The 17,659-nt window shown below is 40.0% G+C and overlaps 1 protein-coding gene across 5 annotated transcripts in view; it reads right to left on the bottom strand.

Annotated features, from left to right (window-relative positions):
- Positions 1 to 1,602: 1,602 nt before the first annotated feature.
- The window catches only part of ATF1 (activating transcription factor 1), a 57,543-nt gene continuing 41,486 nt past the window's right edge, over positions 1,603 to 17,659 (bottom strand). For all 5 annotated transcript variants that reach the window (XM_024257329.2, XM_054527211.1, XM_024257331.2 and 2 more), the window contains 4 exons: positions 13,685 to 13,815; positions 8,746 to 8,928; positions 8,499 to 8,658; positions 1,603 to 3,267 (listed from right to left, as the gene is read on the bottom strand). In XM_024257329.2, the coding sequence (XP_024113097.1) occupies positions 3,123 to 3,267; positions 8,499 to 8,658; positions 8,746 to 8,928; positions 13,685 to 13,815 (619 nt within the window). In that variant the 3' untranslated portion in view covers positions 1,603 to 3,122. The remainder of the gene's footprint in view (positions 3,268 to 8,498; positions 8,659 to 8,745; positions 8,929 to 13,684; positions 13,816 to 17,659) is intronic.

Raw genomic sequence — 17,659 nt, 5'->3', positions numbered from 1 at the left:
CAGGCCAGGTGAGGTGGCTCACACCTGTAATCACAGCACTTTGGGAGGCCGAGGTGGGCGGATCACTTGAGGTCACGAGTTTGAGATCAGCCTGGCCAACATGATGAAGCCCCGTCTCTATTAAAAATACAAAAATTAGCTTGGCGTGGTGATGCATGCCTGTAATCCCAGCTACTTGGGAGGCTGAGGCAGAACTGCTTGAACCCAGGAGGTAGAGGTTGCAGTGAGCCAAGAGTGGGACACTGCACTCCAGCCTGGGTGATAGAGCGAGACTCTGTCTCAAAAAAACAACAAACAACAAAAAAACTCTACTTTGTACAACAGAGTAAATGATGTAATGATTATTATGATTAGGTTTTGATGTACTTTGTAAAGCTATGAAATTATTTTTGTTTTACTATAACCTGTGATTTTTCCTTTAAAGTAGCTGTCAAGCCCTTAGTCAAATTCACTTTTTATCAACTTTATAGCATCTTTTGTGGGAATTTGAACTGCCATCATGACAACTCATTATATAATTCCAAGCCATAATACACATTTTTTGAGACATGGTCTTGATCTGTCATCTAGGCTGGTGTGCAGTTGTGCAATCACAGCTCACAGTAGCCTCGACCTCCTGGGCTTAAGCTATCCTCCTACCTCAGCCTCCCAAGTAGCTGAGACTACAGGTTCCTGCCACCTTGCCCAGCTAATTTTTGCACATTTTGTAGAGGCAGGGTTTCACTACGTTGCCCAGGCTGGTTGCAAACTCCTGGTGCCACACAATCCCAATGTCTCAGCCTCCCAAAGTGCTGGGACTACAGGTGTGAGCCACCCGCCTGGCCTAATACACATTTTTATATCCCTACTGTGACCCCATATTTTAACTGGAGAAGAATGCGGGTTTAACCTAGTATTTGCAATATAATAATTGCTGAATGAATAAATACAGTAAGAATTCCAAAATGCTAACAAATGCCCATTCTTCCTGCTCTGTTTAATAATATTAAAGGAATATCTTACATGCCCTATATGTGTTTGTGGACAATAATCTATTTCTATCAATATAATATATAAATAAGTTGATAAGTAAAACAGCAAGTTGAACTAAGGAAATAATTTGATTAGTCTTTTGCATTTTGGAAGTCTAATTTCATGTTTGGACTATAATCACTTAAAAATTTGATAAGCCCCATTTTGGATTCCAATTAGAAAAACATCCAGGAAAATAATTTGTTATGCATTTATGGAACCATTAATGGTTTGCCCTGACCTGTTTCATACAGCTAGAGTAAGTAACTGGGTCTAGTGAGCAAGGCCCTACACCAGAAGAAGTCTGAAGGCAGCAGAGTTTACAAATATTTGCAGATGTCCAGCTGTTAAAAGCACTAAGAGCTAGGCTACCTCTGTTGTAAACAAGCATGGTGTCTACCCAATAATAATATATTATCTGTTGAAAGTCTTTTGACATAACCCAGTGACCTCATACCTCCTCATATTCTTAGGCCTAATGGGCCACCAGTTTGAGATTCTGGCTTTACACAAGGTAGTAAGTGATGTAAGTAATCCCCCTGGCGATCAAACTTTTTTTTCTTTTCATAAAGTGCTGCCAAGTCAACAGAGTCCCATTTTAAAAGACCCTTTTAATGAGAAATTTCATCAGGAGGGTCAAACACAAATGTATCACTTAAGTGAAGATTTCTACATAGCATTAGGATAATTAACAGCATGGCCACCAGCAAGCTTATCATTCATATACCAAGCATTATATTTTACATTCGGTAGACTATCAAATGTCCTTTAATTTCACAGATAACAATATGATACATACTGTATAAGAGCACACAATAGTTTTGCAGTACAATTTTAAACTGTATACAAATTGGAATACAGATGTTAAACACTGGTGTACTGACAGTATTTCTGAATTTTAGATAAACTGCATACAAAATTTACAATGCAAATATTAGCCAATCTGAAAACATCCCATAATATAAAAGTGATACTTTGAGATACAAATTTTACTAAACTATATAAACATTTAAAATAATCATTAAAAACTCAACATTAGAATTTATAAAGATCAGCTATAAAAATATATTGGCAGTCACTTTTCTTATAAAGGTACCATTCACTACATTACAAAATAGTCTCTAACATAAAATTGCCTTAATAACTATACTATTATAGAATCTGATAAACCTTACATTATTAAATTGATTATAAAATCTTCTTGGAAAAACTTTGGTATGCATCTTTAGAAGGTTTTTAAAAAATAATATTTTAAGGGCCTGTAAACATTCCGTTCTATTAAAGCACAGCAGAATAAGTCATGGATATCCAACTGCATACAGAATATAGAATCAAAAAAAAATTTATTATGTATTTGTAGAAAATCATTACCAGAGTAAGCAAAAAAATCAACTATTTAAAAGTATCAAACTTTTAAACAGTTCTTTTTCCATTCTGATAAAAAATGTTATAAAATCACCATACTCCACTCATGTACCTTAGATGCCTTTTAGGATAAGACCTCAAAAATAATTAACCCAGTCTCAAAATCCATTCAAGTCCAATAAACAAACTTTTAAAAACCCACTTAAAAAGACTTGACACTAGAACAAGTATACATAATCAAAACACATACTTTATATATTTAGTAATGTACTATGTTTTCTCTTACCTTTGTAATTTAGAATTTATTGGCAGAAATTACACACACACACACACACACACACACACACACACACACGTAACTAAAAAAAGGTAAATTTCAGCAAAGAGAAATGCAAACCTGTAGGGTAAATTGATTTTTTAAAAAATTCAGTTTATCAAATTTCATCTTCTCTGCCATTTTAGATTGGCGACTATTGGTTATTTAGAACATTTAGACTGCTGAAAGTTCATTTCTTGCTCCTTGAATATGTTTAATTTCTACAAAGCTTCCAGTTGTGCCCGTAGCTTCCTTGAGGTCATTTTCCACTTTCTCCTCTGTCACTAGATATCGTCCGTAAGATATTTATCCTTGAGTTGGAAAAGCCTAAATAAAAAGCTTCAGTTTTGACCTTTTAATTTATAAAACTCCACTAAGAAATCCATTTAATTTTTATACAAGTCCACAAAAATATTTTCTTTCTTAGGAATCAAACACTTTTATTGGAATAAAGATCCTTCAAAGTTTTTAACTCTTCTATTAGAGTTTTATTTTGATTTTCCAGGACTGCAACTCGGTTTTCCAGGCATTTCACATATTCTTTCTTCTTTCTGCGACATTCTCGAGCAGCTTCTCTAAATATGAGCATTAAAAAAACAATGTTAGAAAAAACTTCACATTCTTTAAATGGTAAATGTTCTTCAGTAATTTTCCGTGGTCACCTTTTTTTCTCTTTAAAGTATCATCTACACACAGCGAATACATATATCTTGAGTGTAGAATTCAGTCAGTTTTGGCAATTGTGTATACCTGTATAACCCACACCTCTGTCAAGACAACAGAACATTCCCACTGTCCCAGAAAGTTCCCTCATGCCCCTTCCTGGTCAGCCCCCTTCCAAGCAACTATCGTTTTGATTTTTATCACCAGAGATTAGTTTTTTTCCTGTTCTAGAACCTCATGTAAGAGTGTCGTACACTACGTACTCTGGTGTCTGGTGTCCCTTCACTCAGCCCATCTGAGGTTCATCCATGTTGCTGCATGGGGGTTTGTTCCTTCACATTGCTGGACATAGTCCACTGTATGAATATAACCACCATTTGTTTATCCTGTCTCTTGCGCTGTTTCTAGGGTTAGCTGCATAGGCATGTTTTTGTGCCAGTCTTTTTGTAGAAAGGTTTCATTTCTCTTGAATAAATACCAAAGAGTGAAATCATGGGTCCTCTGGTAAACTTCTGACACATGACTTCTTTTATTTAAGTTCAAATTACAAACAATGCTTGGGCAAATACTCAAGTTCTGTGCATGTCCTCTTAAAACATTTCTGTGAAGTCATATGTAAGTTTATATACATATAGAAATAGGAAGTATTGGCCAGACATGGTGGCTCATGCCTGTAATCCCAGCACTTTAGAGGCCAAGGCGGGCAGATCACCTGAGGTCAGGAGTTTGAGACCAGCCTGGCCAACATGGCAAAACCCCATCTCTACTAAAAATACAAAAATTAGCCGTGGTGGCACATGCTTGTAATCCCAGCTACATGGGAGGCTGACGCAGGAGGATCACTTGAAGCTGGGAGGTCGAGGTTGCAGTGAGCCAAGATCGTGCCACTGCACTCCAGCCTGGGCAACAGAGCAAGACTCTGTCTTAAAAAAAGAAAGAAAGAAAGAAACAGTACTATTTTAAGATTTTTATGCTATGTATGTAGATACTATTTGCAACTTGCTTTTCAGTACACATCTTTACTTTTAAAAGGACTGTACAAAATCCATCCCCTCACAAAAAGACTTTATTTTTACCTTTAAGCTCTGTTTTTTGTTTTTTTTTTAAAGTGGTTTCCAGTAAACATTCTTCTTTTTTCTTCTTTTGTTTTGAGACAGGGTCTCACTCTGTCACCCAGGCTGAGTGCAGTGGCACCATCACAGCTCATTGCAACCTTGACCTCCTGGACTCAAGATATCCCCACTTCAGCCTCCCAAGTAGCTGGGACTACAGGTGCACACCACCACAACAGCTAATTTTATTTTTGTAGAGATGAGGTCTCAGTATGTTGGCTAGGCTGGTCTCACTCCTGGTCATGGTGTTGGGATTATGGGCGTGAACCACCCACTCAGCCTCCATTCTTTACATGTATTTCTACACATGTATTTCTTGAAGGATCACAAGCTATATTCACTTAAAGTCAAGAGATAGTGCCAATTTATATTCATTGAAGTACAGACAAATAAGGGGGGAAAAAAGGAAGGAAAAAAATCCCAGAGTCAATCCAGAAAGAAACAAGGGAAAAAAAAAGATTTGCCAGATTGTCCTCCAGAGTATTTGTACCATTTACATTCCCAGGGGCAGTACATGAGAGTGCCTGTTATGAACATTTTAAAATGGTTGTCAGTCTAGCGGCTGACAAAAAGTGAACCTCACTGCTTTAACATTTCCCTCATTATGCACAAAGTTTGGAATAATTTCATGTTTACAAGGCCATCTTTCACAGACCAGTTTCCTTCTGTTAGGTCTCTTATTTACAGAAATAAATCTTTATATAATCTATACATCTTGTAATTCTTTCTCTTTATATAAAAGTTGCAAATATTTTTCCTAGTTAACAGACTTATTTTTAAGTTTCTTTATGGTATCTTTTGTCACATACAAGTAGAAATGTTGGAGCAAGTAGATACCATAAAACTCCGTACTTCTCCTCAGTAATGTATGAGGTACCCTTTTCCTTATATGCCCAATGACAGTATTACCACTTTATAATTTTTGCCATGTGACATCTCATTTCTTATTTTTATAGTTGTAGTATATACGTATATGACCCTAAAACTGCCTATCATTTAGTTTATTTTCTAAAATTATAAAATATCATACTTTGTGTATTGTTGCAACTTGCATTTTTTCAATCAATTTTTCTAAGATTTATTCATGTTGAAATGATTATTCGTTCAGTCATTACAAATAAACATTCCATTGTATAAATACAGTCACAATTTATGTACCTATTCTTTTTTCCCCCCATTTTTATGTTTAGGCTCAATATGTACCTATTCCGTTATCAATGAATCTTGAGGTTGTTTCCTGATTTTTTGCTGCTATGAAAATTCTTATACATACTTCCTGCAAGTTTCTCTCAGTCACACAGACTAAAACAGCTGCGTCACAGAGTATACCCACGTCAACTGTACAAGATAAGGCCTAATTTCCAAAATGGCTGCATCAATTTACACTCCTATAGTAGTATCTATGAATTCCTGACCATTGTTCCAAATCCTTGCCAACTCTTGGTTAGACTTTAAAATTTTTGCCAATTGGGTGGGCATAAAGGGTATATAAGTGTGTAGCATTAATGTGTATTTCTTTGATTACTAATAAGGCTGAGTAGTCTTTTATATGATTATTAACTACTTGTGTGGTTTTTTTTTGTTTGTTTTATTTTTGAGACAGAGTCTTGCTCTGTCACCCAGGCTGAAGAACAATGGCATGATCATGGCTCACTGCAACTTCTGCCTCCGGGTTCAAGTGATTCTCCTGCCTCTACCACATCTAGCTAATGTTTTAAATTTTTTTTAGAGATGGGGTCTCCCTATGTTGCCCAGGCTGGTCTCAAACTCCTGGGCTCAAGTGATCCTCCCGCCTTGGCCTCCGAAAATGTTGGGATTACACGTGTGAGCCACCACGCCTGGCCTGTATGTTTTTTTCTATTAAAAATGTTTCTGTGCATATTTATGGAGCACATGAGAAAATGTGTTACATGTATATAATGTGTAGTGATCAAGTCAGGGGATTCGGGGTGTCCATCACCTGAGTATTAATAGGTTTTTGTTAAGGATGGTCATCCTACTCTGCTACGAAACACTGAATTTATTCCTTTTATCTTACTGTGTATGGGTTTGTACCCTTTAACTCTCTTCATCCTCTTCCTTGCCCCTCACCCTTCCCAGTCTCTGTTACCTATTTTTCCATTCTCTCTTTTTTCTTGAAATAGGGTCTTGCTCTGTTGCCCAGGCTGAAGTGCAGGGGTGTGATCACACTGCCTCAACCCCCTGGGCTCAAGCAATCCTTCCACCTCAGCCTCCCAAGTAGCTGGGACTTTAGGCACACGCCACCATGCCTGGCTAATTTTTTATTTTTTGTAGCAATGGGTATGCTGCCCAGGCTTGCACTGAACTCCTAGGCTCAAGTGATCCTCCCGCCTCGGCCTCTCAAAGTGCTGGGATTACAGGCATAAACCACCATGCCCGGCCCTATTTTTCCACTCTCTACTTCCATGAGTTCAAATATTTTAGCTCCCACATATAAGTGAGAATGTGATATTTTTCTTTTTATGCCTGGCTTATTTCACTTAAGATAATTCACTTAAGATAATTCCATCCATGTTGCTGCAAACGACATGATTTAATTCTTTCTTATCCATTTATCCACTGATGGACACAGGTTGATTCTATTAGCTATTGTGCGTGAATAGTGCTGCAAGTAAACTTATGAGTACAGGTATCCCTTTGATATACTGATTTCTTTTCCTTTGGGTAGATTTCTATTTTTAGTTTTTTGAGAACTCTCCATACTGGTTTTCATAGTGGTTGTACTAGCTAATTTTAAATTTTTGGGGGCTGGGTGCAGTGGTTCATGCCTGTAATCCCAGCACTTTGGGAGGCTGAGGCAGGTGGATGGATCACTTGAGCCCAGGTCTGAGACCAGCCTAAGCAACATGGCAAAACCCCACCTCTACAAAAAAAAAAAAAAAAAATTAGCTGGGTGTGGTGGTATGCATCTGTAGTCTCAGCTACTTGGGAGGCCAAGCTGGGAGGATCACTTGAGCCCAGGAGGCAGAGGTTGCAGTAAGCCAAGATTGTGCCACTGCACTCCAGTGTGGGTGACACAGTGAGACCTTGTCTTAAAAAAAAAAAAAATCACAAAAACCAAATATAACTTTTCTACTTTTTGAACTTTTTTGTTAAAAATTAAGACACAAACACCAACATTAGCCTAGGCTAACTAGCCTAGGGTCAGGATCATCAATATCACTGTCTTCCACCTCCATACCTTATCCCACTGGAAGGTCTTTAGGGGAAATAACACACAGGGAGCTGTTATCTCCTATGATAACAATGCCTTCTTCTGGAATACCTCCTGTAGGGGCTGCCTTGAGGCTGTTTTACAGTTAACTTTTTTTTTTTTTTTTTTGAGACAGAGTTTCACTCTGTTGCCCAGGCTGGAGTGCAGTGGTGCAATCTCAGCTTACTGCAAGCTTCGGCTCCCAGGTTCATGCCATCCTCCTGCCTCAGCCTCCCGAGTAGCTGGGACTACAGGCACCCGCCACCACGCCCGGCTAATTTTTTTGTATTTTCAGTAGAGATGGAATTTCACCATGTTAGCCAGGATGGTCTCAATCTCCTGACCTCGTGATCCGCCCGCCTCAGCCTCCCAAAGTGCTGGGATTACAGGCGTGAGCCACCATGCCTGGCCTACAGTTAACTTTAAAAAAAAAAAAGTAGAAGGTATACACTTTAAAATAATGATTAAAAGTATAGTAAATTCATAAACCAGTAACATATTCACTTATTATAGTATCAAGTATTATGTTCTATACATAATTGCATATGCTACACTTTTATATGACTGGCAGCACAAAAAGTTTGTTTATACCAGCATTGCCACAAACGTGAGTAATGTGTTGGACTATGACATTACCACAGGACTTTTTAGCTCCATTATAATTTTACGGGACCACCGTCATTCATTTATGTGGTCCATTGTTTACTTAAACATTGTCATGCAGCCCATGACTGTATACAGTTCAAGTTAACATCTGGTTATGTTGTGAGATTTGTAAAAACATTACCCATTCTGGTAGTATGATTTTACTACCTACCTGTTTTTCATTAACCTTATTTCCCTTTTCAATTGGGGGTCATCTGTCTTAGCTGTCTGAGAGGTAAGAGTCACAGGAGATGTCATCACCACAGTTTGTGGCAGAGAAGTAGCTGAAGGTGTAGTTCGGATCTGATATGTTTGCATATCTCCTGATGCAGCTAGATAGTAACCAAGAGTGAATGAGTTAGTTGGTAAGTGTCTCTGACAGTGTTAGGAGACTTTCTGTAGACAGAAAGCATACTTACTCTGTACGACCACCTGATTGCTGGGCACAAGTATCTGCTGTCCATCAGAGGTCTGCGCATACTGAAGAATAGTTGTACCTTGCTGAGTACTGCCTGAATTTGTCATGGTTAATGTCTGAAGTCCCTGTACTCCATCTGTGCCTGGACTTGCCAACTGTAAGGTTCCATTGGGGGCAATGGCAACTTTAATCAAAAAGAGAAAATAGCTATTGTAAGGTTATATAATACACTAATTCAAAGGAGTGGCAAAAAGCCCACAAACACTATTTACTAAAACAGGTATGAATGCAGTTCTACTTGGTAACTGCTGGCTACTTTAGGTGAACTACATGTAAAAGGAATAAAACAGCATTTCTTTTTTTTTCTTGAGATGGAGTCTCGCTCTACTGCCCAGGATGGAGTGCAGTGGCACGATCTCGGCTGGCTGCAACCTCTGCCTCCTGTGTTCAAGCCGTTCTTGTGCCTCAGCCTCCCAAGAAGCTGGGATTACAGGTGTGCGCCACCATACCCAGCTGATTTTTGTATTTTTAGTAGAGACGGAGTTTCTCCATGTTGGCCAGGCTGGTCTTGAATTCCTGATCCCAGGTGATCCACCCGCCTCAGCCTCCCAAAGCGCTGGGATTACAGGCATGAGCCACAGCACTTGGCCCCATGATAGTTAATTTTTAAGAAAAAATAAAAAGGAAACATAAACACAGTTTGTAATTTTGAGTCAAAAGCATTAAAAATATTATTACTTTAAAATATTTCTGGCCGGGTGCAGTGGCTCACGCCTGTAATCTCAGCACTTTGGGAGGCTGAGGCGGGTGGATCACGAGGTCAGGAGTTCGAGACCATCCTGGCCAACATAGTGAAACCCCGTCTCTACCAAAAATACAAAAAAATTAGCTGGGTGTGGTGGTGGGCACCTGTAGTCCCCAATACTCGGGAGGCTGAGGCAGGAGAATAGTTTGAACCCAGGAGGCGGAGCTTGCAGTGAGCCGAGATGGTGCCACTGCACTCCAGTCTGGGCGACAGAGCAAGACTCCATCTCAAAAAAAAAAAAAAAAATTTCTGAATAGATAATGTGCTTATGGAAAAAAATTCAATAGAATAAAAGGTTATATAATGAGAAAATAAGTCATCTTTATATGGTTTCTTGGCTCCATTTTCTAGTGGTACCACTGTTAAATGTATTACATGTTATTAAGATATTTACTTAAGTGATAGTTAAGAAATGTAATCTATTCATTTACTTCCTAGTGAAAATCACTAATAAAGATAGCAGAAAGCCACTGTGTAGAAAATACTACTTAGCTCCCCACAAACATTTTTCCACTGAATTATACCTGTGTTCATGCTTTCCCCTCAGCCCTTAAATGCCCATAAGGCATGACCAAATAGAAAACATTTTAGCATTATTCAATTCCCATATAATCTTCAGAATCGAATGCCTCATCTCTGTACGCTCTTTTCAGATTACAGTTATGAAATTTTTTTTTCCTTTTATGCTTTAGCTACCAGGAAGCCAAAATACATGTATATGTATATGTATGTGATGGAAAAATATTTTTTTCGTGCATTCATAATTATCCCTCCCCAACTGCCCCAAATTTAATTTATGAGTTTCAAAATATTTTTTAAAATGTTAGATACAGGGATATGTTGGCTATTTTTTTTGAGACAGGGTCTCACTTGTCACCCAGGCTGGAGTGTAGTGGTGTGGTCCTGGTTCACCACTGCACTTTACCTCCTGGGCTCAAGCAATCCTCCTACCTCAGCCTCCCAAGTAGCTGGAACTATAGATGCAAACGAACATGCTCAGCTAATTTTTTAATTTTTTATAGAGATAGGGTCTCCCTATATTGCCCAGGCTGGTCTAGAAATCAAGTGATCCTCCCACTTTGGCCTCCCAAAGTGCAGGGATTACGGGCGTGATCCACCACACCAGGCCGAGATTTGCTGTGAAGTTGTATTAGCAATTAGTTTCAATCTTCTTCCCTGCAACACATTATTTTATATATATATATATATATATATATATACACACACATACACATTTATTTATATAAGTATCAACATAAATAAATTAAAGGTCCCATTATCTATCTCTATTTCATTGTCCCCCCTTCACCGCCATCCTGAGATAATGATTACTTTTGGTGTACATCCTTCCCATTATTTTCCTGTGCTTATACAGACTTATATACTTTTGCCATTATGTTCAGTGGTGAAAAACGCAATTTCTTTCACACCAACCTAATATATCAAAATACATACCTGTAGATGCAAATGTTTTGATATTAAATATGTGTGAATACATATTTTCATTTTTGCAACATATCTTCCTGTTCTTAACATGTGTATTTATCTGTTAATGTGCTGTATTTATTCTAAAACTGAGCTGTCTGATAGGGTAGCCATTAGCTGCATGTGGCTATTTAAATTAACTAAAATTAAACAAAATTAAAATTTCAGTTTCTCAGTCCCACCAGCCATATTTCAAGCACTCAATAGTCACACATGGTTTAGTGGCTACTATTCTGGGACAATGCAGATATAAACATTCCCATTATCATACGAAGTTCTATTGGCCCATAAATACTATTGCCCTAAATACTAGTTCGTACCACACTTATTTCAGTGATAACATGTGAACCTCCCCACTACCTCTGATCTCTGCTCCCAAGCTTCTTTCCTTGCAACCACTGCTCCCAGTTTCTTTCTTTCTTTCTTCTTTTTCTGAGACTGGTCTTGCTCTGTTGCCCAGGCTGGAGTACGGTGGTACGATCACGGCTCACGGTAACTTCGAACTCCCAGACTCAAGAGATCCTATTTCAGCCTCCCAAGTAGATGGGACTAGTCACATGCCATGATGCCCGGCCTTTTTTTTTTTAATTTTTATTATTATTATTATTATTTTTCATTTTTCTGTGAAGACGCAGTCTTGCTATGTTGCCAAGGCTGGTCCTGAATGTGGCTTCAAGCAATCCTCCAGCCTCAGCCTCTCAACGTACTGAGATTACGGGCATGAACCACAGTGCCTGGTCCCCAGTTTCTCAAGAGGTATTCTATATATATATTATTTAATTAATTCATAACAAACAACTGAAAGCCTACTACATGCCAGGTCCTATATGTCAAGGATGTAGTTGTGAATGAAACAAAAGGTTCTTTCCCTTAAGGATCTTATATTCTAGTGGGGAAAACAGATCATGAATAAGCTAATCTATAGTTACATACATACAATCTATAATTAAACTAATATGTACTGACTTAATTATATGTAAATGCTATAAAGAAAAATATGGGAGGTTAAGGAAAACTAAAGGGAGGAGCCACATGTTTGAAGAGAGTGGTCTCCTTGTGGAGGTGACACTTAAGCAGAGCAGCCACGTAAGGATCTGGGGGAAGAACATGCCAGGCATGAGCAACGACAACTCCAGAGATCCTGAGGCAGAAACAAGCTCATGTGTCTGAGGTACAGTAAGGAAGTCTGGGGTGGTCAGAATGCCACCAAGTAGCAGGAGATGAGGTCAGAGTGGTAGGCAGATCCTAAATGTAATGCCTTGGAAGATCTGGATTTTATTCTAAGTGTGATAAAATGTCACTAGAGGATTTTGGGCAGGAGCAATGTGATCTAGTTGACATCTTAAATAAATCACTTTGGCCACAGTATGGAAAACTGATTATTAGAGCAAGAATGGAAGCAAGATGACCAATTGGATGCCTACTCCAGTAATTAAGATGAGAGCCTAAACCAAGGTGGTGGTGGTTGGAGACGGCAAGAGGTGGTCAGATGGGACATATATTTTGTGGCAAGACAGAATGCAACTTAAAGATTAATGTTAGGAGTGGAGCGGGAGATAACAAATGGGCAGCATGAGGAAATTCGTTACGGTGACAGAACTCAATCTTGGTTGGCGGTGTTATACTATTCTACACATTTGTCAAAACTCATAGACTTAAACTCCCCAAAGAGTGAATTTTACTGTATATAAATCAAACAATAAATATTTTTAACAAATAGGCAGGGGCCAGGTGTGGTGGCTCATGCCTGTAATCCCAGCACTTTGGGAAGCTGAGGTGGGTGAATCACTTCAGGTCAAGAGGAGTTCGAGACCAGCCTGGCCAACATGGTGAAACCCCGTCTCTACTAAAAATGCAAAAATTAGCCAAGCGAAGTGGTGCATGCCTGTAATCCCAGCTACTTGGGAGGCTGAGGCAGGAGAATCACTTGAACCCGGGAGGTAGAAGTTGCAGTGAGCCAAGATCATGGCACTGCACTCTAACCTGGGCAACAGAGCGAAACTCCACCTCAAAAAAAAAAAAAAAAAAAAGCCAGGAATGTTCTGAAATGAATTATACTAATATAATATACGGCAATTATGTATGGAACTACATAGATGTAAGAATGAACAAAATAAGGCCGGGCCCAGTGGCTCATGCCTATAATCCCAGCACTTTGGGAGGCCAAGGTGGACAGATCACCTGAGGTCAAAGTTCGAGACCAGCCTGGCCAATATGGTGAAACCCCCTCTCTACTAAAAATACAAAAATTAGCCGGGCGTGGTGGCACATGCCTGTAATCCTAGCTACTCCGGAGGCTGAGGCAGGAGAATCACTTGAACCCGGGAGGCAGAGGTTGCAGTGAGCCAAGATCGCGCCACTGCACTCCGGCCTGGGCAACAAGAGCGAGACTCTGTCTCAAAACAAAACAAAACAGTATCTAAGGTTGTAGGTCTCAGTTCCCTCATACATTGATAACTGCCTATGTCACAAAGTTGTTATAAGGAGTAAATGAAATAATGCTGAAACAGTACTTCGCATTATTCCTGGCTGAAAACATCCTTTAATAATCATCACTATCAAAGTATGACAGTTTTCCTAACACCATTTCTTTCTACAAAAAAGTCAGGTTTTGTGTGTTTATAATGTGGAAATTGATTCCTATACATACTGTATTGTCCGCTGCTAGTCTGATAGATGGGAGTTGGAACAGACATAGAAGTGACAGCAGAAACTCCAGAATTTTCTCCGTCTCCTTTTCTGCCCCGTGTATCTTCAGAAGATAAGTCTTTCAAAATTTTTCTGTAAAAAAAAAACAGAACTCTATTAAACATTGGTAATGTGAATGACTTCACAAAAAGAAATTTCTTTTTTTTTTTTTTTTGAGACAAGATCTTGCTCTGTCACCCAGACTGGAGTACAGTGGCGCCATCACGGCTCACTGCAACCTCTGCTTCCCTGGTTTAAGAGATTCTTGTGCCCCAGCCTCTCAAGTAGCTGGGACCACAAGTGTGAGCCACCACACCCAGCTAATTTTTGTATTTTCAGTAGACACGGGGTTTCACTGTGTTGGCCAGGCTGGTCTTGATCTCCTGGCTTCAAGTGATCCACTCATCTCCTCCTCCCAAAGTGCTGGGATTACAGGCATGTGCCACCATGCCTGGCCACAAAAAGAAATTTCTAAAACTTTTTCAATCTCAGGTAAAAGTTATAATAATCGGGCCAGTCGTGGTGGCTCACGCCTGTAATCCCAGCACTTTGGGAGGCCAAGACCAGTGGATCACAAGGTCAGGAGTTTGAGACCAGGCTAGCCAATATGGTGAAACCCTGTCTCTACTAAAAATACAAAAATTAGCTGGTCGTGGTGGCAGGCGCCTGTAATCCCAGCTACTTGGGAGGCTGAGGCAGGAGGATCACTTGAATTCGGGAGGTGGAGGTTGCAGTGAGCCAAGGTCACGCCACTGCACTCCAGACTGGGTGACAGAGTGAGAGTCCACCTCAAAAAAAAAAAATTACAATAATCTACCAGACACTTAAACTATTACTCCAAAGAATGCTTTTATTTAGCACATATTATTATAATGATGTGCTCCAGGCTGATTACATATTAGTTTAAAGAGTAAAGAGGGCCAGGCATGGCGGCTCCCATCTGTAATCCCAGCACTTTGAGCGGCTGAGGGTGGGCGGATCACTTGAGGTCAGGAGTTTGGAGACCAGCCTGGCCAACATGGTGATACCCAATCCCTACTAAAAATACAAAAATTAGCTGGACATGGTGGTGCGTGCCTGTAATCCCAGCTACTCGGGGGGCTGAGGTAGGAGAACTGCTTGAACCTGGGAGGCAGAGGTTGCAGTGAGAGCCAAGATGGTGCCACTGTACCCCCAGCCTGGGCGACAGAGTGAGACTCCATCTCAAAAGAAACAAAAAAAACAAAAACCCATAAAACAGTTCTCCAAACGAAGTAGATAAGAAAAACTATAAAATGCACAGAGTATCAATGATGAATAAAATTGCTTATTTTAACAAAAAGAGGTAAATATGATCCCATGAGAGGTAAATATGATCCCATGGGTATCCCTCAGACTTGGTGAAATGGCACTAGTGACAGGAATAAGGGATGGAGAAAGTATTCCTTGCTGAAAAGAAAGGTGAAAAGAAAGGTCTTTCAAGACAACTGGGGATGGGCGCAGTGGCTGATGCCTGTAATCCCAGCACTGTGGGAGGCCAAGGCAGGCGGATCACCTGAGGTCCGGAGTTCAAGACCAGCCTGGCCAACATGGCAAAACCCCATCTCTACTAAAAATGCAAAAAATAGCTGGGGCATGGTGGCTCATGCCTGTAATTCCAGCTACTTGGGTGGCTGAGGCAGGAGAATTGCTTGAACCTGGGAGGTGGAGGCTCCAATGAGTGGAATTCATGCCACTGTACTCCAGCCTGGGCGACAGAGTGAGACTCTCTCAAAAAAAAAAAAAAAAAAAAAAAAAAAAGACAATTGGGGGTAGAGGAAAGAGTAGGCAGTATGCATTGTTTGCTTCTGAAAAAGAGAGAAAAAAGAAATGCTTACTTAAGAATTCTATGTTCACTGTAGAAAAATGAGAAAACTGAAATACTTATGTGAAAACAACAACAAAAAAGAATCCACAAAGGAAAAAAAAAGCCCTTAGAATAAAAAGGGCTATTTTATTTTATCTATGCCAACTTCCCAGCCCATGGAGGAATTCTCTAACATTCCTGAAAACCTCTACTTCCAGGAAAAAGGCACCCATTATTTCCAAAAAGTAAACCATTCTACTATTGAATAGTTAGAGGCTTTCCTTCTTTGGGTCCAAAACTGGTTCCATCCAGTGAAACTAAAGAAATTTATTTATTATTTTTTTCTTTTCTTTTGAGACAGAGCCTCACTCTGTTGCCCAGGCTGGAGTACAGTGGCATGATCATGGCTCACTCCACCTTGACTTCTCAGGCTCAAGCGATCCTCCTGCCTCAGCCTCCCAAGCAGCTGGGAATATAGGTACACACCATCATACCTGGCTAATTTTTTATTTTTTTAGTAGAGATGGGGCCTATGTTGCCCAGGCTGTTCTTGAACTCCTGGGCTCAAGTGATTCTCCCACCTAGGCCTCCTAAAGTGTTGGGACTACAGGCATGAGTCACAGCAAGAAATTTAAGCCTAATCCCAATTCTATATCCATGCCCTACTTTGCAATATTTGATAATTGCTACAAGTCTTCCTTATTCTAGGCCAAATACTTTCGGTTTTTTCACGTGTTCTTCTGTAACATGTTGAAGATCCTTCTCCAGTCTGTCTCCTTTCTGTGGACTGTCGTCCCACCAAGAGCTAATACAACTGTAGACTATATTAAGAGAAGTTCCACAGGAAGCACAATGCAGGTGTCAGTCCTATAGGACTCTGTTTTAGGCATTTCTGTAGAATAGTCACAGTGCTTCCTAAACCTGCCTATGTAACAGAATCATTCTGGAGAGGTTTGTTGAATCTAGATTCCCATCTGGTGGCCATAATCATTGAGTAAGCAGGTCTGGAGTAGAGCTCCAGATCCATTTAACCAACTGCCTGCGTGGTCTTTTTTTTTTTTTTTTTTTTCACAAGTCCACCTCTGTCCAATGCCTGCATAGTCCTACAGCCAGTCTATCATGAGACTGTGGAATGCTGCACCCATTTAGTTTTCCATTTTAAATTATGAAACACTTTGAGTATAAAGAAGTACAGGGGAAGATGCTGTATCTGGCGTTGCCGTGGCTGTGCCTTGGCCTGTGCAGCCTCCTGGTCGGAGGCAGAGGCCCTGAGCCCCGTGGATCTGCTAGAGCGAAGCCGGCCCTGTGTGGTGCTGTGCAGGCAAAACCTGGTGTTGATGGGAACCATTTTCAGCATCCTGCTGATGACTGTCATCCTTATGGTATTTTGTGTCTACAAGCCCATTTGGTGTCAGTGACAGCCAAGTAAACAAGTTCTTCAATGAGTACTTGGGAACAGGATAAGTTGTGCTGAGCATGGGCCAATGGAGAAGTTGAAATCAGAACTTTCCTACCTGAAAATGACCTTTGGTCTGGACAGTTGGTAAATGCTAAATGATTTAGGAAAGAACATCTACTAGCAATTATTTTTTTCTTTTTTTTTTTTCTTTGAGACAGTTTCGCTTTTGTTGCCCAAGCTGGAGTGCAGTGGTGCAATCTCGGCTCACTGCAACCTCTGCCTCCCAGGTTTGAGCAATTCTCCTGCCTCAGCCTCCTGAGTAGCTGGGATTACAGGCATGCGCCACCACACCCAGCTAATTTTTGTATTGTTAGTGGAGACGGGATTTCACCATGTTGGCCAGGCTGGTCTTGAACTCCTGACCTCAGGTGATCTGCCCACCTGGGCCTCCCCAAAGTGCTGGGATTACAGGTGTGAGCCACTGTGCCTGGCTTTATTTTTTTTCTCAACACTGTAATGCAAGTAATTGGCCAACAAGTCTGCTTCTCAGTGTTTCTTTTGATATCTGACTTAAGAGCAAGACCTGAAAACTCCAAATTCAATGTAAAGATGGGAGTGTTCATAAGGAAGGAAAGAAAACATGGTAACTCTGCAAATGTCTGTAAGAACCACATTGGAAAGAACTAATTATTCATGCTTGAAAATATTAATAA

Source organism: Pongo abelii, chromosome 10 (assembly GCF_028885655.2).
Source record: "Pongo abelii isolate AG06213 chromosome 10, NHGRI_mPonAbe1-v2.0_pri, whole genome shotgun sequence".
Lineage (NCBI taxonomy): Eukaryota > Metazoa > Chordata > Mammalia > Primates > Hominidae > Pongo > Pongo abelii.
This window is presented reverse-complemented; position numbering and strand designations above follow the sequence as displayed.